The sequence below is a fragment of the Ochotona curzoniae genome, unplaced genomic scaffold, assembly GCF_017591425.1.
Source record: "Ochotona curzoniae isolate NIBS_2020 unplaced genomic scaffold, NIBS_Ocur_1.0 contig_2855, whole genome shotgun sequence".
NCBI classification, from domain to species: Eukaryota; Metazoa; Chordata; class Mammalia; order Lagomorpha; family Ochotonidae; genus Ochotona; species Ochotona curzoniae.
In genome coordinates, this window is record NW_024465615.1 from 1,271,768 (window position 1) to 1,294,880 (window position 23,113).

At 46.4% G+C, this 23,113-nt stretch overlaps 1 protein-coding gene across 1 annotated transcript; it reads left to right on the plus strand.

The window, feature by feature from the left end:
- Positions 1 to 5,094: 5,094 nt before the first annotated feature.
- Positions 5,095 to 22,776, plus strand: LOC121154748 (aldo-keto reductase family 1 member A1-like). The gene is made up of 9 exons (XM_040977749.1): positions 5,095 to 5,180; positions 17,302 to 17,391; positions 19,583 to 19,702; positions 19,852 to 20,003; positions 20,536 to 20,731; positions 20,994 to 21,193; positions 21,391 to 21,463; positions 21,601 to 21,687; positions 22,622 to 22,776. Exons 2-9 carry the CDS (start codon positions 17,308 to 17,310, stop codon positions 22,685 to 22,687), a joined length of 978 nt encoding a protein of 325 aa, XP_040833683.1. The 5' UTR covers positions 5,095 to 5,180; positions 17,302 to 17,307; the 3' UTR covers positions 22,688 to 22,776.
- The last annotated feature ends 337 nt before the right edge of the window (positions 22,777 to 23,113 follow it).

Genomic DNA, 23,113 nt, shown 5'->3' on the forward strand with positions numbered 1-23,113 from the left:
CCTAGAAGATTGATATCAACTCCCACAGCAAGTGCGTCACCCAATGCTGCAAGTGATAAAAATGACAAGATTGTCAGTCTGGGTGACATACCTGCGAAACATTCTATGGATAAGTCATGCCTGCATGCCAAAGCTGCTGCTTTCTCTGTCCCAACAGGTGCACTAGAGAAGGTACAGAAGTCTGGTACACACACTTTGGAGCATGAGAGACTACTGCATTAGAAACAGGGCAACAATGGTGATGGGCTCTTCGTTGGTGAAATTGCCAAAGCCTTAGAGCAAGTGGGTCACTGCTCTCGTGAATCTGAAGAGCCACTAAAGCAGAAGCAATGGAAGGGCTGCTTCAAAAACTTGAGTAATAATAAAAACAAACACAAAAACAACCTATACTTCCCCCAATCAAATGTCATCATTTTGGTGTGTTTCCATCCAGCGCCTTGTTGTATATGAATATGCATTGTATACGAATATTTTGATTTTTCTTCCTTCCATTTTTAAGTCTTTGTAACACTTTTGGGTCAAGATTTACCAATTTATTTCAAAGGAAGAACCACAGAGGGTGGGCAGGGGAGAGAAAGAAATCCTCACTGTTGGCTCATTCATTTCCAGTATGGCTGTGATGATCGGGGCAGGCCAGACTGAATCCAGGAACCTGGAAATCTATTTGGGTCTCCCGCATGGGTGTAAGGTTCCAAGTATTTGGGCCCTCTTCTGCTGCTTTCCCTGGTCATTAACAGGAAGTCAATTGGAAATGGAGCAGCTAGGACTGGTGCCCAAATAGGATGCTGGCATCACAAGCAGTGGCATAAGCCCCTGTGCCACAATGCCTGACCTAGATCTTTATAATTTTTTAATTGAGGTATAACATGATATGGAAAAATGTTCCTATCATGTATAATGATGTATAAGCTTTTCACAAACTTAACATATTCTTCTGTGTTTTTTTTTTTTTTCAAAGTCAGAGGTACAGAGAGGAGAAGAGACAGAGAGGAAGATCTTCTGTCCGATGATTCACTCCTCAAGTGCCTGTAACGGCTGATGCTATGCCAATCTGAAGCCAGGAGGCAGGAACATCCTCCGGGTCTCCCACATGGGTGAAGGGTCCCAAAGCTTTGGGCCGTCCTCGACTGCTTTCCCAGGCCACAGGCAGGGAGCTGGAAGGGAAGCGGGGCTGCCGGGATTAGAACCGGCGCCCATATGGGATTCCAGAGCATGCAAGATGAGGACTTTAGCCATTAGGCCACGCCACCAGGTCTTTAACATATTCTTGTAAATATTTTTAGTAATAAAAAAAAAGACTTATGTATGTATCTGAAAGTTAGAGGGGAAGACACACAGCTTCCAACTTCTGCTTTACTCTCTAAATGGTCACAATACCCAAGCCTAGTCTGCTCCAAAGGTAGGAGATGAGAATTTCTTTCTGGTCTCGCATCTAGAAAGCACAGGACCATCTACCTGAACCACCATCTGCTGCCTCCCAGGATGCGCTAGCAAGACTCTGGATTGGAAGCAGAGTAGCCAGGACTCAACCAACACTCCATTGTGGGATGTGGATGCACTGAACAGTGGTTTAAATCTCTATGCTAGGGGGCCAACAAAATTGTGTCCAAAAATAAAAATAAATAAATAAATCTCTGTGCTACAATCTTTGTGCCATTTAAAAATGTATTCTTGGGCCCAGTATGGTGGCCTAGCACCTAAAGTCCTTGCCTTAACTGCACCAGAATCCCATATGGGTGCCGGTTCTAATTCTGGCAGTCCCACTTCCTGCCCAGCTCCCTGCTTGTGGCTTGGGAATGCAGTCGAGGACGGCCCAATGCTTTGGGACCCTGCACCCGTGTGGGAGACCTGGAAGTAGTTCCTGGATCCTGGCTTCAGATTGGCGCAGCACCAGCCATTGCAGGCACTGGGGAGTGAATCATCAGATAGAAGATCTTCCTCTCTGTCTTTCCTCCTATCTGTATATCTGAACTTGCAATAAAAATATATACATCTTTTTAAAAATGTATTCATTTCTAGGGCCCGGCGCGGTGGCGCAAGTGGTTAAGTCCTCGCCTTGCACGCCCGGGATCCCATAAGGGCGCCGGTTCTAATCCCGGCAGCCCCGCTTCCCTTCCAGCTCCCTGCTTGTGGCCTGGGAAAGCAGTCGAGGACGGCCCAAAGCTTTGGGAACCTGCACCCGCGTGGGAGACCCGGAAGAGGCTCCTGGCTTCGGATCGGCATAGTATCGGCCCGTTGCGCTCACTTGGGGAGTGAATCATCGGATGGAAGATCTTCCTCTCTGTCTCTCCTCTCTGTATATCCGCCTTTCCAATGAAAAAATAATAAAAATAAATCTTTAAAAAAAAAAAAGTATTCATTTCTCTCTCTCCCTCTATCTCTTTCTCTCTCTCTCCCTCTTATTATTTATTTGACAGAAAGTTAGACCGAGACCCTATCTGGCAGTTTTTATCCCAGTTTTGGAAACAGGTTGACACCTAGTTGCTCCACTTTTGTTTCATTCAGCTCCTTGGTGCTGTACCTGAGAAAACAGTGGAAGACAGTCCAAACGCCCCTGCATGGGCTTGTGAGAGCAGAAGGAATATCCTCACTCCAGTATGACCCACCCATGATCTTTGCAGCTATTTGGGAAGTGAACCAGCATATGAATAATTTCTCTTTGTCTTCCTTTCTCTCCATAACTCTTTCAAATAAATGAATCTTAAGAGAGAGACAAAGAGAGAAGTGGAGTAGCTAAGACTTGAATTAGCACTCTAGTATGGGATGTGGGCATGCCAAGTCTTCGATTAACTTGCTGTGTCACAGCTCACCCCCCCCAAATAAGCAAATACATTATACAAAAAAAAAATAGCCTCTAAATATATTCAACTGTATGAATGAGCTTTGGCATAGCAGTTAAGTTACCACTTGGGCCATATTCATGTCCATAAGTCTCTTGAGTTTGAATCTTGGCTCCCATTTATGATTCTGCTTCCTGCTAATGTGCCTCCTGACAGGCAGAAGGTGATGGTTTAAGTATTTAGGTGGCTGCCAAACACATGGAAGACCCAGATGAAGTTCTGAACTCCTTGTTTTATCTTGGGTAAGCCCTGGCTGTTGTGGGCATTTGGAGAGTGAACCAGCAGATGTAAGATCTCTGTCATTCTGCATTTCAAATATATAGATACACACATCAAGATACCAGAACAATTAGACCTCCACTATCACCTGCTTAAGGGACACACAAGTTTTGGGGTGGGTGTTGTGATATGCCATATTGGGATACTGTTTGGGACACACACATCCCATGTGGGCATTCATGTGCTCCACTTGTGTTTCCTGTTCGAGCCAACTTCCTGTTAATGCATCCAGGAAGATAGCAGATACCAGTAGCAGATGATGACTCAGGTCCCGGAACCCTGTCACTTGCATGGAAGAACTAGACTGAATGCTAGGGACCAGAGTTCAACCTGGCATAATTCTGGCTCTTATAGGCATTTGGAGAGAAAACCAGAGGATGGAAAATCTTTCTCTATCTGTATGTCTCACTCTGTGTCCTTGCACTTTAAATAAAAAATTTTTTAAAGATCTTGGCATTATAGCAATACACCCTAGAAGCTGAACAATGGGACAATGATGATTGTGAAAGGGATGGAGTGTTCCCTAGCACAAAAGTTTTAGAAAACAATCCATCTTCAAGATCGATGTTTTTTGAAAACTCTGGGAGGCTTTGGGTTATATGTTGTATGTAATCCCTGTGGTAGGAACAAAGAACAGAAGCCTCAGAGCTGGAGAAGCAGGGAGCTGGGTTACAGCAGTGACTCAGCAGTTCTTCAGCTACCAAGGTCACGCACTGATTGCTGTACTCAGACATTCAGGCAGTCAGACTCAGCAGCAGAAAATGGAGTCCATCAGATCTCGCAGAAGATGGTGGAAGTAGTGAGTTTGTTAACGGTCTTTGTTGGGCTGACATATACCTGAGGGATCCTCAAAATCGGATCCTATAAGCTGGATCTGAGGATCTTTGAGGAGAGAATATGTGACACATTAGACATTTGGTTATATAGGGGAGACACTACTTATATTGAGGAGACAGTGGGGAGTTATTCTAAGGGAGAACATGGCAGCAGTGACATAGGAGTCCTGAGGGACCCAAGTCCGAGCTAAGGTGATAACCCTGTATTTTGCCAGCCTCCATCCAAGAAAGCAAATAAATGGAATACACCTCACGGCCCAAACCGGCAGGGCATTTCACACCTGAGATCAATTTAATAGCCATGTTACTTTCCAACAAATTACACATAGCTTTAGTCTGGCTGCCCCTAACCAATCTGTACAATGCATCATGAAAACCTTTGTTATAGACTTCAGGTATGCTGCTGACATTTCTACCATCTGGATGGGTGTTACATTGCAAAACTAAACAAAATTTTAAAAAATAGAGCTGTCTACATATATGCTTTATATTTTTCTGTATATATTCCATACTACAATTTAAAAGGTTTACGAGAAAAATATTAATAAAGAACGTTCCTCATCCAGTGTTGTTGTGAGAACATGATAAAATCAGGTTTAAGAACTCTGCCACTATACCTGGCAACCAATGCGGTACTGTTTCTGTGAGAGCTCAGGAACTTTCTAGAATGTGGCGTCTGACGATCCGCTGTCTTTGCCGTTCTGTGTGTTCTGACTGACAAAGTTTGCCTTTACTAAATAACCGGGTCAATTTAGGTCACCTCTAACAAGTCTGCTCCCACCGTAGGAGGGGAACAGAAGGGCAGACAGCAAGAACTTGGAACTTGGCACCAAGAGCAGAGAGGCCTGCTAGGTGAAGCAAAAGGAATCCAGCGGTCGAGGCACCAGCGCGGTGCCCAAAGGGCCAGGCAGAAGCGATCCTCTCCGCCCCCGACACACCCGCGTGTTCGGCTGGCTTTCCTCTGACCCGCCGTCCAGCGAATGCCCGAGCTCCCGCCAATCCGACAGCCGCGCTCAGGGGAGGGGACGGGCACCCTTCCACAGCAACGCCCAACAAAGCCTTCCAACCCCTTCCTTCCCGGGGAGTCCACCCTGCGCGGGATCCCGGATGCCCGACTCTCGGACCTCCCTCCGGGCGGAGCTTCCTGCTCACCGCCACACTTAAGCTGAGGCGGCTTGGCCCGTGGTGAGGTGACGCTAGTGTGTTCTGGCTGTGTTTTGCTGAGGTGAGTCTCCTTGATTGCTGGTGCCCGTTCTCTTGCGGGAGAGCTGAGGTGCGCCTGGGTCCCTCCTTGCTGAGTTGAGCCTGGGTCCCTCCTTGCTGAGTTGTGCCTGGATCTCCCCACAGCTGAGTTGAGCCTGAATCCCTTGCCGTTGAGCCTGGGTCCCTCACAGCTGAGGTGCACACACTGGGAAGTGAGTGGAGAGCGTGGTGATGGCTACCAGACCTGGCTTCTGATTTGAACCTTCTCTGTGCTCATTGTTTACGAAGTTTCGGATAACTTCTCAGCTCCTCAAAGTCTCGGCTTCCATTCAATGCTGTAATGAAAATTATACACGAAAAAGCTTTGGAAGTGCCTGACTCATATTACTGGCTCTGTAAGTTTAGTTGGCTTTTTTTTTCCCTTCAAATGTATCTGTTTAGAAGGTAGACTTACAGAAAGACACACCCAGAGACAGATCCACTTTCTGTCTTTCAATTCACCTTCCAAATAGTCCCAATGGCTTGAGCTGATTTGGGTTTCCCACATGCATTAGCAGGGAGATGATGGACAGTGAAGCATCCAGAAATCTAACTGCTGCTTATATAGGGAGCAAATATTAAGTGCCTTACTTAGGCTACTGCATATCCAAAGAAAGTACTCCACCCACCCTCTATCTTCTTGCTTGCTCACCTCCATTCTCTCTCTCTCTCTCTTTTTTTTTTTTTTTAAGATTTATTTGTTTGTCAGATGGAAAGGAGAGGTGTCTTCCATCCACTGGTTCACTCCCAAAAAGGCCACAATGGCTGAGGTTATGTCAGGTCAAAGTCAAGAGCCAGGAGTGTCTTCCAGATCTCCCACATGGGTACAAGGACCCACGCAGTTGGACCAGCTTCCACTGCTTTCCCAGGCTCATTATCAGGGAGCTGGATTGGAAATGGAGCAGCCATGACTGGAACCCACATCCCTTTGGCAAACCATCACTGCAGGCAGTGGCTTTACATGCTATGCCATAATACTGGCCCCTCCCCAAACTGATTCTTTACTTTTTTAAAAAATAAAGGAAGGTAATGCAAGCAGTGGCTTCCTCAGATACCCCTCCAGCTGTGTTAGTTCCAGGTTTCTGTTGACAGCCTCTGTGAGTCTGTATGAATGTATATACATGTAGATAGATAGATAAAGGTGTGTGTGTGTGTGTGCAGTCACTCTGAGAGTAAGGGGTGCTAAGAGATGACAGGTCTTAACCTCAGAGAGTTCTAAAGTTTACAAAGAGATGCAAAGAGAAGTGTAGTGATGTAGTGATGTATACAAGGTACAGGCATGCACACACAGAACACTGCAATGTGCACTAGCTATTAATAGGCAGATACGGCAGGAGGAAAGCAAAGGGTATAGAGACCTGGAATTAAGGATGTGGTGCTATCTCTATAAAGTATAGTAAATGGGGTCTTGAAATGAAGTGGAGAGTTAAGAAAAGCAGGAGCCAGGGCTTGAAAATGAATTTATTCTGAGAGTAGGGGACAGCTGCCAAGGAATTTGAGCCAGGGGTTACCTGGTTGCATTTGATGAATGATTCGGGAAGAGGGGCCACACTAGAAGCAAAGTTATGCTTTTTGTAAGGGATGAAGGTGGTAAGAGCTAGGACACTAACAGAAAAGGTGGGACTTGATGAAGATTTAGAATATATTTTGTTGTTACTATATTATTATTTTCATGTATGTCAAAGAAGTATGGGAATAATTCTTGCAGTTTTAGGTATTATACTAATTTAAAATCCAACAGCATCTTTTACATTTATTTTTACTTGTTTTATTTATTTAGTTAGTGAGTTAGTTAGTTAGTTTTTAAATGCTCCGGCCAGCAGAGCCAGTATCGTGGACAGGGAGAGGGTCTGGGGATGAAGCACTGGCAGGAGAACAGTGATGGTAGAAACCTCTGGGAAGTCTCTTCATTGCCGTTATATACTCTTCCCCCCACATCCTCATTTAGCAGGATATTGGATACAGATGAGTCCAATTAGTCAAGGTGTTTTTAACCACAAGCCTAGTTTCTGTTCCTGCCCAGCTGAACGAGGTTGAGTCAACTCCTTAGCCCACAACATGTCCCCCTTTTTTGTTTTAAAGCAGACTTGAATGTGCCTGTCAGGTTGTGGACTCTCAGGTTATCAGCCTTACCCGTCATTGGGAATCTCCATAGCATGACGGAGGCCCTGTCTTAGGTTGGTCAGTGCCTGGTCCATCTTACCCGTCACTGGCTGCCATTCAACGCGTTGCCTGCTGCAGCTTCACAAACCATACGTGGGGAGGCTGGTAACCCTGTTCCATGGCTAGGAGTATCTTTAGCTTGGTAGCAATGAGCAGACAGCAGTTCCCGGAGTTGGGAAACATTTTGCACTTGCTCATGTATTACATACATAAAGACATATGATGGGGAACAAGAGGCCCTGACCACATTCACAGCATCTGCTGCTCCTCTGCCAGAAAATCAACCCGCTGTTACAACATAAGCATGCCCACTTGCACGTGTTTATCTACAGTTCTGTTGTTCCATAGCTCAGGCAGTCAGTTCTGCAAGCTTGTTTATGGTCTCAGCGGTAGCTGTAGGATGTCCTAGGGTCACTGCTGCTGTGGTGGTGGCTGCTGACGCCAGGGCAACGTTGGCTATGATGGTCAATGTTATGCCAAAGTCTCTTTTATGCCTTATCAGGCCAACAGAGGCCTCTCCGTTAGCCCCGACAGGCACAGGCAGGATTCCGGGCAGCTGCATGACAACAGCAGTTTCACCATTGCCATTCCAACATGCTATTAGTGTGCAATTGAACTTGATGTCATTCACTTCAGAGGTGTTTCTTGTCCCATCGATCTTCCGACTCAAATGCCATCACCATGGCCAGTACCTGAGCTTTCAGAAGACTCAGCAGTAGGAGCTTCCCAGACAAGCCTCTCAGGAATCCACTGTGGGCCATTTTCATTTTTTGGAAAAACACAAACTGATCATCGCCCCCATATGAGGACAGGATCTGGGCCTTGCCACTGACCAGTCAAGGGATCCTTTCACATCATTTAACCCTTCTGCTTCTGAGATGGATTCCAATGATGATCTGCAGCTGACTGTCCTTCAGCATCCAATGTTAGAAAATTTAAGATAAATAATACAAGGTTCAAATGGTTTCGGGGAGTGCTGTACTTCCCTTTTTTGTTTTAATAAGGTAATCCTTAATAGTATGGTTGGCGCGTTCTATAATACCTTGTCTTTGAGGATTATAAGGAATGACTGCAATTAATTGTATATGGTGGGAGGTAACAAAATCAGAAAACTTACTGCTGATATAGCAGGTGCCATTATCAGTTTTAATAACTTTGGGAGTTCCCAAGATGGAGAAACATGCATAGCAATGGGCTAGAGCATGCCTGACTTGTTCCCCTGACTAAGGAGTAGCTAGAATAAATCCAGAGCAAGTATCAATAGTAACATGTACATAATTTAGTGTCCCAAACTCTGGGATGTGTGTCATGTTCATTTGCAAATCATCTTTTTTTTTTAAAGATTTTTTTTTATTTATTGGAAAGTCAGATATACAGAGAGGAGGAGAGACAGAGAGGAAGATCTTCCGTCCGATGATTCACTCCCCAAGTGAGCGCAATGGCTGATGCTATGCCGATCCGAAGCCAGGATCCAGGAACTTCTTCCAAGTATCCCACACGGGTGCAGGGTCCCAAAGCTTTGGGCCGCCCTCGATTGCTTTCCCAGGCCACAAGCAGGGAGCTGGATGGAAAATGGAGCAGCTGGGATTAGAACCGGTGCCCATATGGGATCCTGGAGCGTTCAAGGCGAGGACTTTAGCCACTAGGCCATGCCACCGGGCCCTGCAAATCATCTTAATATAATTCAATCAACCTGATTAACTGACTCCACAAAATGGGAGATTAATCCGTTGGCATTCTTGAGGCCTCTTAAGAATACCAAGGGAAGCCTTAGAATTTGAAAATTTTGAATTCTTGGATGCCTTTTTAAAGATGGCTAAAAACATCTGGGCTATGGAAATTTTGGGGGGTTTAATACAATTCTGAAAAAGTTGAAATTCCAAATAATCAAATGGAGAAACAAGTTGTATTTTTTCTGGGGCTATAGCTAGTCCTGCCTCAATTGAAGGGAGAAATGCTGAAGTTGCTCATGCAAATCTTTCACCACTGCACCCAAATCTAATGGCGCCAATGGCACAGGCAGTGCAGAGGGCTCCGTGCCTAGCCAAAAGAGATTTTTGTTTGGCACACGCTCTATGGGCACGTGCTCTTCGAGTGGAAAATCCTCAGCAAACTCACTTCTATCCTCTTCCCTTTCCTCCTCCTCAGAAGAGGACCATGAGTCATCTTCGAGCAGTTTCTCCAGACTTTGTCTGGCCTTGGGTTGCTTTTCCTTTTTTACCCTGGTTTGGGGCCCCCTCTGTCTTCTTATTCTGGTTTGGAGTTCCTTCTGTCTTATTAACTCTGGTTTGTGGCTCCCTGCTCCTTCTTATGGATAATTTTTCAAGGAAGGGTTGCACCACTGCTTGAGGGGATGACAAAGCATTATTTACCAAGCTTCAAAGGAAAAAGGCGGCTACAAGGAGAGCAACCCATGGGAATATGTCACAGTTTCAACAAACTTATGCTACTACACCGGACCCTAACTATTTTTTTTTTAAAAGGTTTTTGTTTGCTTGTGGAAATGCAGATTAGATTTACAGAAAGAGAGAAAGAGAGAAAGAACTCCACCTGTTGGTTCACTTTCCTAATGGATGCAACGGCTGGAACTGAGTTGTTTGGAAACCAAGATCTAGGAGCTTCTTGCAAGTCTGCCAATGGATGCAGAGCCCCAAGTCATTGGGCCATCCTTTACTGCTTTCCCAGGCCATAAGCCGGGAGCTAGGTGGGAAGTGGAGCAGCTGAGACAGAAACTGCCACCGATTTGTGATGCTGGCCCTTGAAAATGAAGGATTAACCAGTTGAGCCAACACGCTTATGCTTGGCATTTTCTAGTTTGGAGTCAGGATATTCCTAGGGGTGGCATACTTACAGGAAAATTGAGGAGTGGGGAACATACCAGCTTTAATTGGCTCACCCCCACAAAAGGCCACAAATGACCGGAGCTGAGCCCACCTGAAGCCAGGGGCCAAGAGTTTCCTCTGAGTTCCCACATAGGTGCAGGTCCCAAGGCGTTGGATCATCCTCCACTACCTTCCCTGGCAACAGGCAGGGAGCTGGATGGGAAAGGGAGCAGCAGGACACAAATCAGCTCCCATATGAGATCCTGGCACTTGTAGGTGGAAGATCAGCCAAGTGAGCCATCGCACTGGCCCTGTACCAGCTTTTCATAGGCATTTCCACCATGATAGGTCTTATCCCATGAAGGCGAGGTCATTGGAAGGAAATGCAGAGTGGGGTTAGGACAGGCTAGACTGGTCTTTGGAATGTGGTGTTATGAGCTCCTGCTTGGAAATTCTATATTTACTATGCCAAGGGCATAAGGTTCAAACTTGTGTCCTTGCTCCCTTCATCTTCTATTGGCCAAACCTTTTATTTGTTTGTTTATTATTATTATTATTATAGATTTACTTATTTGAAAGGCATAGTTGCAGAGAGAGTGAACCATCTACTGCTTCATTCCCCAAATAGCCACAATGGCCCAGGTTGGCCCAGGCTAAAACCATGAGCCTATAATTTCATATGGATCTCCTACAATGGTAGCAGGGCCCAAGTACTTGGGCCATCTTCTTGTGCATTTTGGGAGCTAGATAAGCAGTGGGACAGCTGGGACTCAAGCCTTTGCTCCTATGGGATGTGTGCAATGCTATGCTGGCCACCAATGCAAGGCTTGGCTTTTGTTTGAACTCTTACCCCGGGTATCATTTCACAGCCTTCTGTTGCATGCTGCAAAATCAGGGAAAGTCCAACAGGTTATTATGGGGCAATAAATCCTGGAAACCAGCCACAGATCCTCTTGGCAACAGGCTGCCAGCTTGTGCCTGTGAAGTCCAGATGTGCTTGCTTAACCCCTGGGCAGTTTGATTACAAAGAGTGTTGCCCTCAGCTGTCTGTGGTTAAACTGTCAGATTTAAATAGTTTGTTTTTGTTTTAGCAGAAAAGAATGGTTTCTATAAGTAGTCTATAGAATTCTTCCTTTGTCAGAACTAACAGGAAAGGTTAGTTTAGTGTGTTCATTATATTCACAACTTATCTTGTTACTTATTTTATCATATGCCCTTTAAAGAGGTGGAACAAAGGTTAGGATACTTTGGCAATGAACTCAGTCCTAAGAGAGTGATAATTATGACACTGATAAGACCAAGGAAAGAGGCTTTTCTGTCTCCTTGACACTTGGGATAAACATTCTCATGTGTCTTTTATTTGAATAATTCTTATTCCTTCACTCTGCAGAGAGAGAGAGAGAGAGAGATCTTTCATCTGTTGATTTACTCCCCAAGTGGCTGTTATGACTGTTTGGCTGGACTAGGTCAGGAGTCAGGTGCAGGGTTCATCTTCTGCTGCTTTCCTAACCACATTAGCAGGAAGCTGGATTGGAAGTAGAACAACTGGGACTCAAACTGGCACCCTATTGGATATTGATGTTGCAAGGCGGTGGCTTAATGTGCTACACTACCACCTCAGCACCATGTTCTCTGCTATCCCCTCCAAAAAGCCATCTTAACGGGTTATTTTTCTTTATTAACAGTAACCTTACACACCTCAATTGAGGAGGTGACATTGAAATAGTTGTAGAAGGTAATCAAGAACTTACATGTAGTGTTAACATATTGTCTACTCAATACTATGTCAGACATCTAATGTTTGCCTGGATTTAACCTGTAATTTATGCTTGGTTGATTGTTACTTTTTGAACCTGTCACTGATACTGTCTAAACCCAGAGGTGTGGATATTGTTCACTCAACACTATACCAATTAATCCCATAACATTGTATAGCGACGCTGATGTTTTGTTGGGGGTCTTAACTGACCGGAACTTTACTCTGTTAGCTCTACCTTCAGACCAGAGAAGGTCTCCCCAAGAGGCCACTGAACTTATCTGGACAATAAGACGCTGGACTTTATGCTAGGTACATGCTCACAATGGAAGAATTTCAACTGAAGTTGAACTGTGGTTATGCAGCAAGATGGAGCAATCCACTATGGGAGGAGGGGTGTGGGAGGGGTGGGGGGACTCCCCAGTGCTTATAAAACTGTATCACATAATACAACGTTAATAAAAAAAAAACAACAAAAAAAAACCAGTAACCTTAAGATTTTATAACTTAATAACAATACAGAAGGTAAAGATTAGAACTGGACCACTTGGGGCCTGGTGTAATGGCTCAGTGGCTAAATCCTCATCTTGCGCATACCAGGATCCAATATGCATTCCAGTTCATGTCCCAGCTGCTTCACTTCCCTTACACTCCAAGCTTGTGGACTGGGAAGGCAGCAGATGATACCCCAAAACTTTGGGCCCCTGCACTCACATGGGAGACCTGGAAGAAGCTCCTGGTTCATGGCTTTGGATTGGCTCAGCTCTGGCTGTTATGGCCACTTGGGGAGTGAACAGTGGATGGAAGATCTTTCTCCTTGTATCTCATTCTCTCTATAAATCTCCCTTTTCAATAAAAATTAAATAAATCTTTCTTAAAAGATTTTTATTCTTTTTTAATTGGAAAGGTAGGTTTAGCATAAGGCTTAGAATATTCAGCATTTTTGTTTGTGGGCCATTTGCCCATTTCCTTTTATTTATCTATTTATTATTCCTTAGAAGGCAGAGAGCAGAGAGACACAGATAGACAGATTCTGTCCCATGGTTCATTCTCCAATGCCCAGGGTCAGGCCAAAGCTAGGAGCCTGGAACTCTATCTCAGTCTCCAACATGGGAGACAGGGGTCCAAGCACTTAAGCCATCATCTACTGCCTTTCTAGCAGGTGTCAGAAGGAAGCTGTTTCGAAGCAGAATAACTAGAATTTGAACTGGTAGTCTGGAATGTAATGTGGATATTTGGCTGCAGCTTAATCCACTCCATCACAATACCCATCCCTTTATTCTTATTTATACGAGAGTCACAAACATACAGAATGAGAGAGGTGCCATCCACTATCTATGTTCCCACGCTTGCAATGGCCAGAGCCAGATGGGACCAAAGCTGGGAGCTAGAAACTCAATCTAGGTCTCCCACATGGGTGGCAAAAAAAAAAAAATAATGAAAGAACAAACCTTGATGTTTGCCAGGGTCTACATTGGAAGAAAGCTGAAATCAGCCCCAGCTATAGGCAACTGCCTAGGTTGCCTTGTAAGTAGGCAAGTGTTACACTGCTAGCAGAAAAACAACCAATAGGTGGTAGGCATTCTGGGCCTGGTTAATACCTAATTTGTGTTAACTATACCAGTATGCCAGCGTAGTTGTCCTATTCTATTCTATTCTATTCTATTCTATTCTATTCTATTCTATTCTATTCTATTCTATTCTATTCTATTCCTTTCTGTTTGTTTTAAGATATGTGAGAAAGGTGGGCGACACTGGGCCAGAACATTCCATCCTGGCCCCCAGACACACTATGCTGCTGTGCAGGTGGAGGGAATTGGGTGGGGAGAGACCACAGATTACCCAGGGAAGAGGGTATGGGGACGTGTTGGAGTGGGACCACCAAGGGTATGTTTGACAGTTGAGAAGTGACTTCTGGGAACTTTCATGGACCAGATCAGTATACTCACAAGAAGGTGAGGGAGCTGAAATGGTTTAGAGGGGGAAACTGAAAGGCATGTCTGCATCAGGCTAAGGTACCTGCTCACGTGGGAGATTTGGGCTGGGCTGAGTGGTATCACCTGCTTCTTGCCATCACACATGATAACTGGGTCTGAGGGGCATGCCTGTTTGGGCTAGGCCACAGTACCTACCCATGAGCATAGGAGCAGGGGGTAGGGCATGTCAGGCTGGACCACAGCACCCACCGGATCTGGAGGTAGACTCTGTAGGGATTTGTGGGTTTGCCTTTGTGGGACTGCAGCACCCACAGGCTTATGCAAGAGATGGGGTGGTGATGAGCCAAGACAGGCTAGACTAAGGAACTCACCTCACATGGGAGCCAGGGCTAAGAGGTCAGGCTGGGCTAGGGTGCACACTATGCCAAGCAGGGCCATAGCATCTGTTGGCACGCATGAAATCTTGGATTGGAAGCAGGCCTGGAAGGGGAAATTGGGGTACTCCTCTGCCAGGCTGCAACTCTCCTTGGGGAGCAAAAGAACTTGAGCTGGAGGCAGGCCAAGCCAGGCAAGGTTGCAACACCTGCTAGCATACACGAGAGCCAGAATGGGATATGGGTTGTGCTAAGCAGGGCTGAGCTGCAATACTCGCCAGTGAGAGCTGAGACTAGGGTAGGCCATGCCTGGCTGAGTCAAACACCTGCTAGTATGTGCAAGATTTGGATTGGGAGTGACTTTAGTAGGGTAATTTTGGGGACTCCCTGCTAGGCCACAGCTCCCACTGCTGAGCACAAGAGCTGGGACTATAGGCAAACTGGGCTGGGCAAGGCTGCAACACCCATTTGCATGCATATAGGCTGGGTCAGGTGCTGGCTAGACTAGGATAGGCTCTAGCACCAGCTGCTGTTCACAAGAGCCAGAATGGGTACAGGATGGGCAAGGTTATAACACATGCCAGCACACTCAAAGATGGGCTAGGGCAGGCCTGGTGGAGGTTATTAGGTGTTGCTGTGACCAGGTTGTAGCACCTGCTGGTATGCATGAGGACCAGGCCTGTGGTGGGCTGGGCTGGGCTAGGCTGCAGCATCTTTTGGTTCTCATGATACCTGGGGCTGAGAGTGGATCTGATCAGGTAGCTACATTCAGTAGTAAGTGAATTGGCTGATATGGTTGGCAATCTGAATCTGTCCTTGTGCTGCCTGACGCACACAAGAGGCTGGTCTGAGGTCATCCCAGGCAAGATTTCTTTGGGTACTCCCCAACTAGGCCATTCCACTAAAAAAATGGACCCAAAATCTCAATATATGTGAGTGGGTCTCCTCAGTTGCTGATGCTTATACAGTGAACAGCTTGCCCAGATGCACACAGGGGACTTGACAGCAGGATCATCTAGGCTAACAGAAGATGTTGAGTGGCTTTTCAGAGGATGAAAAGCACAGCAGGTTGAACAGTTCTCCTTACCAAGCTTTGAGTCTGGGTCTTTGATGCACTAAGATGGAGTTACTCCGCCAGTTGACCCTAGAAAGATTTTCTCAACCCTGGTTTAATGAAACCAGCAATGTCTCAGAACTACCAAAATCACCCAAGCAACACCCTTTGAGCATTCTCCCTCATCGGGGTCTCTAAGGTGTCATCAATTGACCATCTTTCATTCCTGGATGCAGATTTATTCTGACAGCAAAGAGTAGCCCCCTCTCTGCAAACAGAAAATAAAGAAGAAGAAAAAAAAAAAACACAGAAAAAATTTATTTGAATTGCTGCACCTTAATTGGAGGCCCACATGGGCATGCATCCCTTCCAGCTATATAAACAATATAAAAGATAAAATTTTAAAGATTTTAAGGAAAGTTGAAATCAGGAGCCAGAATTGGAAATCAACTCTAGACACTCCACTGTGGGACATAGGCATCTTCTCTGCTCGGCTTAAATGCCAGCCCACTGTTTGAAAATTTCTAATATCAAGACTTTCCCATGGGGGAATGTTTCAATTACTTACTTCACTTGGAAATTTTCATCTGTCTATAATTCATTATTCTGATTCCAGCTGCCTACAGATGTGAATCCAGAGGTGGCGGTGATGATGGCTCAGGTAGTTGGGCTCCTGTGAACTCTTGTGTTGAGATCACTGTTTTGGCCCTTCCAGGGATTAGAGGGGTGTGTGGGTGAGGGTGTGTGTCTCAAATAAGAATAGTTAATGGCATGCTTCACTCACAGGAGTCCCCGGAGGGCTGCTGGCATTCAGACCTTGTGCAGAAGGATTCAGTCTCTATAGTTCTGACATCCTGAGAGCATGCATTTCATCCACTGTTGTTTTCTTTTTTTAAAAAAGATTTATTTTATTTTGTTTTTATTACAAAGTCAGATATACAGAGAGGAGGATAAATAGAGAGGAAGATCTTCTGTCCAATGATTTACTCCCCAAGTGGCTACGATAGCCGGTGCTGTGCCAATCTGAAGCCAGGAGCCAGGAACTTCCTCCAGGTCTCCACATGGGCGCAGGATCCGTCCTTGACTGCTTTCCCAGGCCACAAGCAGGGAGCTGGATTGGAAGTGGAGTTGCTGAGATTAGAACCAGCACCCATCTGGGACTCTGGTGCATTCAAGGCAAGGACTTTAGCCACTAGGCCATGCCACCGGGCCCCATTTCATCCACTGTTTCCTGGATGTGTCCTGTCTCCTGGTCTTCATTTGTCTTGATGTTGCTGTTGTCTGTCATTCCCTGCTTTGAGATCTTCTTTAAAAACAAAATGCCTCTTTGGAACCACTCCACATTTTAAAATTATTTATGTTTAAGATTTATTTTATTTATTTAAAGGGAGAATACAAAGAGAGAGGGAGACATACACATACAAAGAGGGAAGGAGATAGGAAGGGGGAGAGAGAGAGAAAGACAGAGAGATTTGATTCATTGCCCTATTCCCCAAATGTCCACAATAGCTAGAGCTAGAACAGGTGGAAACCAGGCACCTGGAACTCCACCCAGGGCTGCCTGTACTCTGGCCATCAGCCACTGCTTTTTCAGGCATATTAGCACAGAGCTGGCTTGTAAGTATAACACCTGGGGCTTGAACCAGTGCACATTTCGATGAAGAGGACATTTGACTCCTCTGAGTCACGATGCTTCCCTGCTCTCTGTTCCTTCCATCCCATGCCACACCTTTGTTTTTGGATGGTGGAGCTCTTCATGCTGACCTTTAGCATGGAAGGAAGGGCCTGCAGGATGGTGATCTAGTGTTTGTCCAAGATCTGATAGGTTGTGATGGTTTTGGCATCCTACCTGGCTCTACTGTGTGCTTACAGGCATATGATTGCCCACTTTTGTCTTACTTTTCCTATCACCATTGAGGCCCATGTTTTATACAGTTGTGAGCTAGTTGGTGATTGAGGTCCAGGCAATAGAATTAACTCCTACACCATCTGTTTCAGGGGACAATGACAACTTCCAGTGTCCACCTGCACACTGGGCAGAAGATGCCCCTCATTGGTCTGGGCACCTGGAAGAGTGAGCCTGGCCAGGTGAGGCTGAGGGGAGAGGCGAAGGATTTCTAGACCTGTGCTAGGGACAAGGCAGGACTTGGTGGAGGAATGCTGCCTTTTCCCTCAGCAGACCAGGCCTATAATCTACTGGTGGGGATGCAGCTGGGGAGCACTGGGAGGAGGTCAGAGAAGAAGGGACTCACACTGCGTTCTTGGCTTCCTTGGCTGGCACACAGGAGGGGCTGAGGGCCTCAGCAAGGCCAAGGGCACAGGGAGTACCCTTTTCTCTGGATCTGCACCATGCTGTGAGTCCGAAGATGGCAGTTACCAGCCTGTGCTGTGATGTGTCTCCTCTCGTACTGGGGATTCCCTGAGGCCTGGGCTTGTCCCCAGTGTGTCCGGAGTTGGAGCCATAGCAGCTACCGGAGTCCAGCTCCAGCTGAGTTCAGAACTTGAGAAGGGTGCATGAAATAGGCATAGAGAGAAAAGAAACAGACAACTATAATTCCAGGATCATCGTGGACCATGTGACAAAGCTGTCCACTTTACACAGAAGCAGTACAGGTTTTCTTTTAGGGGCAATTTGACATAGCCGCAAGGGGAGCACAATTTTCAACAGCTCGAGAGATGAATGAGGGAGGATTACACTTTCCTTGCTTATTTTGGCTTGCCAGTCCCCCACCTGCTCTCTTCAAGTCTGGGCCCTATCCTTGGCACCGCCTGTGACAACCAGGCTCCTATCTTGAATTATCTATGGGTTAATAAGTCTGGAGCCTTGGTTTATGGGAATTGGGGTCATTGGCATTAGCAGGCCATTGGACCTGCAAGCTCACACAGTTTGTTAGCTAAGCAAGTAAAGCTGGAGTTACAATGGCGAAAAGAATTGCAGTTAGCAATGAGCCATGTTTACGCTATTTTGGTTTCAGCTCTACAGTGGACAAGTGGGTACTGCCAAAGATAATTCTGCCAATTGTTTCACCTTAAGAAAGGGCATTATCCATTCTGATGTTGTAGCCAAGAATTCCTCAGTAGACAGCACATATTAATCAGTAATACACTCCTACTACAATTCTGATTCTGCAACTTATCTATCACTTAATGGGAGAAATACATCAAAAGAGAAAAAACATAAAGATCTAAGACAAAAAGTTTCAAACATTAAATCCCCTATAACTGCAGTTTCTACAACCTCATAAATAATCCAAAAATAATCAAAAGTATATCTTTATGATGTTAGTAAAATCGTCCTATATTTCCTTTAGTTAAAAAATTATGAAAACAGCTAAAACAACTACATTTTCTATGTTCTAAAGAATTGGAAGGACAGGCTAACCTTTAAGGTCACAGTAACTAATTTTTTTGCCATTGCAGGATAGCCTTTAGGGTCCTAGTAGCTATATTTTTTGTCATAGCAGTTTCAGCCGATACTCCTATCACTTCCATTAGTTTGTAAAATTCTTATCAAGCCATTTTCCAGAAAGCATGCTATATGTCTGGGCCAGATTTCAGGGCAATGGGTAGGCACACAATAAGGTGTGGTTTAATGGGTTTAATTGTACTCCTGTGCTCAGTAAAAGGCCCACTCACCAAGACATTATCAATAACATTAACTCTCAAACTCACGTTGGTTGCAAAAGCCATCTCACAGGGGTAAACAATGCCTCAATAGATTACAAAATTCTTAGTGGGGTGGTTGAGTGTCCATGCAAAAAGAGGATGAAACTGTGTCCAGGTGGTCAGAGAGAAATCCGCAGGGCCCTGCCAAACAGCTGGAAGCTCCCCCAGCCCTGCCAAGCAGGGGAGATGTTCTCTTCACACCTTCGCGTTATTCACACCTACCAAGGACCCCAGCTAGCAGCTGTCAATCTTTGCAGAGTAACTGACTCAGTCAGCTATGTGGACCAAGACTAGGATACTTTTTCTTACTAAACCAGATGTCTAATATTTTAGATTTTCTTGTCCACTTACTAAATGGGGGAGATTATACATTCATGTAACAGATAAGTGGTTGTTTTAAAAAGTCTTTCTTAGCTCACAGATGTTTTTTAAAGGATGACTTGAGTCCTCTGAGGCGATTTCTGGTCTCCCGGACTGCAGCTATCTCTCCTCTCATCACACTGCTTGACTGGCCCTGGTATAGTTCTGTTCTGCTCTCAGTGTCCTTTAGGGTTCAGGTGTACTTGCTGACCCAGATACACAGAACAGAAACTTCTTGTTCTCTCACCTGCAGGTCAAAGCAGCTGTGAAGTATGCCCTTAGTGTAGGCTACCGCCACATTGACTGTGCTGCTCTCTACAGCAATGAAGCTGAGATTGGGGAAGCCCTGAAGGAGAACGTAGGACCAGGCAAGGTGAGTAATGGGGCTACAGAAAGAGTTGGGGGTCAGAGAATACAGAGGTTGGGGCTAGGTATGGGCTGGCTGGTGGAATCCAGACATGTGCAGACGAGTGGAGCGGGGACCCTTGATCCTCTCACCCTACACTTTGTCTCCTGCCCTAGACAGTGGCTCGGGAGGAGCTCTTTGTGACATCCAAGCTATGGAACACCAAGCACCATCCCGAGGATGTGGAGCCTGCCCTCCGGAAGACGCTGGCTGACCTGCAGCTGGAGTATCTGGACCTGTACCTGATGCATTGGCCTCATGCTTTTGAGTGAGCCTTGCCAGGGCCTTCACCCAGGGATCTAGGATTTGGTGGGATGTGTTAGTAATACATTGTGAGTCAGGGCAGCAACACTGCAATGGAACAGCCACCTGTGTGGCAAACTGAGCGTGGGTGGGATCTCTGCTTTTCTGCTGCAGCCAGGCATTCAGCTGCAGACCAAGGAATGCAGTTGCATGGATGTGTACCAGTGGTTCACTAGTGGTCCTTGCTTTCTGTTCACTCATTCAGGCTTTCGTTAAGCCAGGCCTTGGGGTTTTGTAATGAGAGTGTACCAACAAGGGCAATGAGAGGAGCCTGCCCAGGAGGGAGAATGCAAGAGCAGCTAACTGCTAGGGAGTGAGCAAGGAATGGAAGGTCCATGTAGACCTGACACTGGCATTGTGAGCTGAGAGTGAGGAAGCACAGGTGTTCGGAGTGATGGCACTTTGCTGTCTCTGGGTTTGGGAATGTGGATAGAGTGGGCAGGTAGGGCAGAAGCCTGGCCTTTGAGCTCACACTTAGGAAGCTGTGTCTCACTCAGGCGGGGAGACAACCTCTTTCCCCAAAACGCTGATGGGTCTGTGCGCTATGACTCCATCGACTACAAGGAGACCTGGAAAGCAATGGAGGCGCTAGTGGCGAAGGGGCTGGTGCGGGCACTGGGCCTGTCCAACTTCAACAGCCGGCAGATCGACGACGTGCTCAGCGTGGCCTCGGTGCGCCCGGCTGTCTTGCAGGTGAGCACAGCAAGCAGAGCAGTGGTGTGCAGGATTGTGTGTGCACAGGCATGAGTGAGCTGGTGATGGTGTCAGTGTGAGGGTGACTAGCAGAAACGGTGCAGACTGCTCTGCATAAAGATGGATCACAGAAGCCATGGAGACAGTGGGACTGGGAGTGGGAGTATGTTGGAGGATGTGGGGACCAGCACTGACCAGTTTTTCTTGACATCAGGCAAGTTGCATATAGGCATTGCATGTTGATAACTTATTCCTGGCTCAGGTGGAATGCCACCCATACCTGGCACAGAATGAGCTCATTGCCCACTGCCATGCACGTGGCCTGGAGGTGACTGCCTATAGCCCTTTGGGCTCTTCAGATCGTTATTGGCGGGAACCTCAAGAGCCTGTCCTGCTGGAGGAACCTACCGTGCTGGCACTGGCTGAGAAGTATGGCCGATCTCCAGCTCAGATCTTGCTCAGGTACACGGTGGTGTTCTTTGGAACAGGAGCCGTGGTTGGGAAGAAAGGCTCAGGAATGGGAGGTGAGGGCTGAGGGCTTCTGGATTTGATGGCAGGCATGTTCACACTGCAGTGGCCCAGTGGCTCCAGGAGCTGAGGATAGGCAGTGGTTAGGGGAGACTGACTTCTCTTCCACCTCTACCTGATCCCCCTCGTAGGTGGCAGGTGCAGCGGAAAGTCATCTGCATCCCCAAGAGTGTCACTCCTTCCCGCATCCTGCAGAACATCCAGGTACCTGCAGATGGGTCTGTGTGCTTTAGCTGTCTGTGCTGCCGCTGGCCCAGCTCTGTCTAGAGAAGCGGGCAGTGCCATGAACCCCTGTATCCATTCACAAGGCTGGCTGTCCTGAACCCCATATTCTTCCCTAGGTATTTGACTTCACCTTGAGCCCAGAAGAGATGAAGCAACTGGATGCCCTGAACAGGAATTTGCGATATATTGTGCCCATGATTATGGTGAGGTTCGATTCAATCCTGGAAGTCAGGGATTGAGAGACTTTAATTGTGATCTGACCTTAGACTTTCCTTTTGTGTGGATAGTATGATGTTGTTGGATTTGCTAGGCTGGATGAAGTATTTTGTTCATTGTCTATCCTCAGGAAATTAGTATGTCTCAGCACCTTATTATAAAGCAGTCTTGTGGCTTATTTTTCATTGCCTGAAATAATATGTTAAATTCCTTCAAGCTCAGCAACATGTATCTTAAAAAACTCAGTCCAGCCACATAGTTCAGTTTCTATAAATGAATGTGTCACCCAGAAGACACTCAATCTTTCTTTTTTAATTCATTTTTTATTTGACAGGCAGAATGACACAGAGACAGATTGATGTCTTTCATTCCATGATTCATTTCCCAAATGCTTGGGATAGCCCAGATGAATCCAGGAGCTAGGCCCTGCGTCAATCTAGAGCAATCTATCTCACTGAGTAGCAGGAGCCTAAGTGCATGGGCCATCTACTGCTCCCTGTTGCATTAACAAGGAGCTGGATCAGAAGTGTGGAGCCACTGAACTGGATCCTGTCACACAGTGGGATATAGGCATTCGAAACAGGCGATGCTCTGCATGCCAATACCAGCCCCATTTTTTATTTTGTTAGAGGTGTCATGGGGGTTCAAGCCAGCTGCATATGGAGATATAAATAGTTGGTAGGTCTTGTTCCCAGTTGAGACTGAAAATTCTTAGGGGCAGGAGCAGCTGTGTACCAAGCTGTCCAGTCAGTGTGAAGCTGCAGGACTGCTGATTGCGTGGCCTTTTCTGTGGCCATGATCTGCCCCTCATGTCTGGGATAGCGCTGCTCATAGATGAGGTTATTCAGAGAATTTGGGATGATGCTCTGAATTCCTATCAGTTCTGTTCCTACTAATGAGGTCTCTGTTTATTTTTCTCAGGTGAATGGGAAGAAGGTCCCCAGAGATGCCGGGCACCCTCTGTACCCCTTTAATGACCCATACTGAGCTCACGCTTCCGGCTCCCCATCAGCTCTGCAGTTGTGGGACCCTGCCACCCCCCAGAAAGTGGAGCCAATAAAGCTGTGGTACACCCATGCTGCTACTTGTCTGATGTTCCTGGTCAAGCCTGGGACCCAAAAGAGTTACAGGGACAGGGTAGAGGACCATTGTCAAAGGCAGCAGCATGGGGACTGGTGCCATGGCCTAGCAGCTAAAGTCCTCACCTTGCACCCTCTGGGATCCCATATGCATGCAGGTTCATATCTCGGCAGCCCCACCTCTCATCCAGCTCCTAGTTTGTGACCTGAAAAAAGCCGAGGACAGCCCAAAGCCTTGAGATCCTGTACCTGCGTGGGAGAACCAGAAGAAGCTCCTGGCTCCTGACTTGGGTCTGGCTCAGCTCTGGTTGTTGTGGCCATTTGGGGGAGTGAG

Coding starts and splice junctions, on each gene's coding strand:
- LOC121154748 (XM_040977749.1), top strand. CDS start 17,308: ATGACAACTTCCAGTGTCCACCTGCACACTGGGCAGAAGATGCCCCTC. Junction 19,703..19,851: donor AGAACGTAGGACCAGGCAAG/GTGAGTAATGGG, acceptor CTCCTGCCCTAG/ACAGTGGCTCGGGAGGAGCT. Junction 20,004..20,535: donor CATTGGCCTCATGCTTTTGA/GTGAGCCTTGCC, acceptor TGTCTCACTCAG/GCGGGGAGACAACCTCTTTC.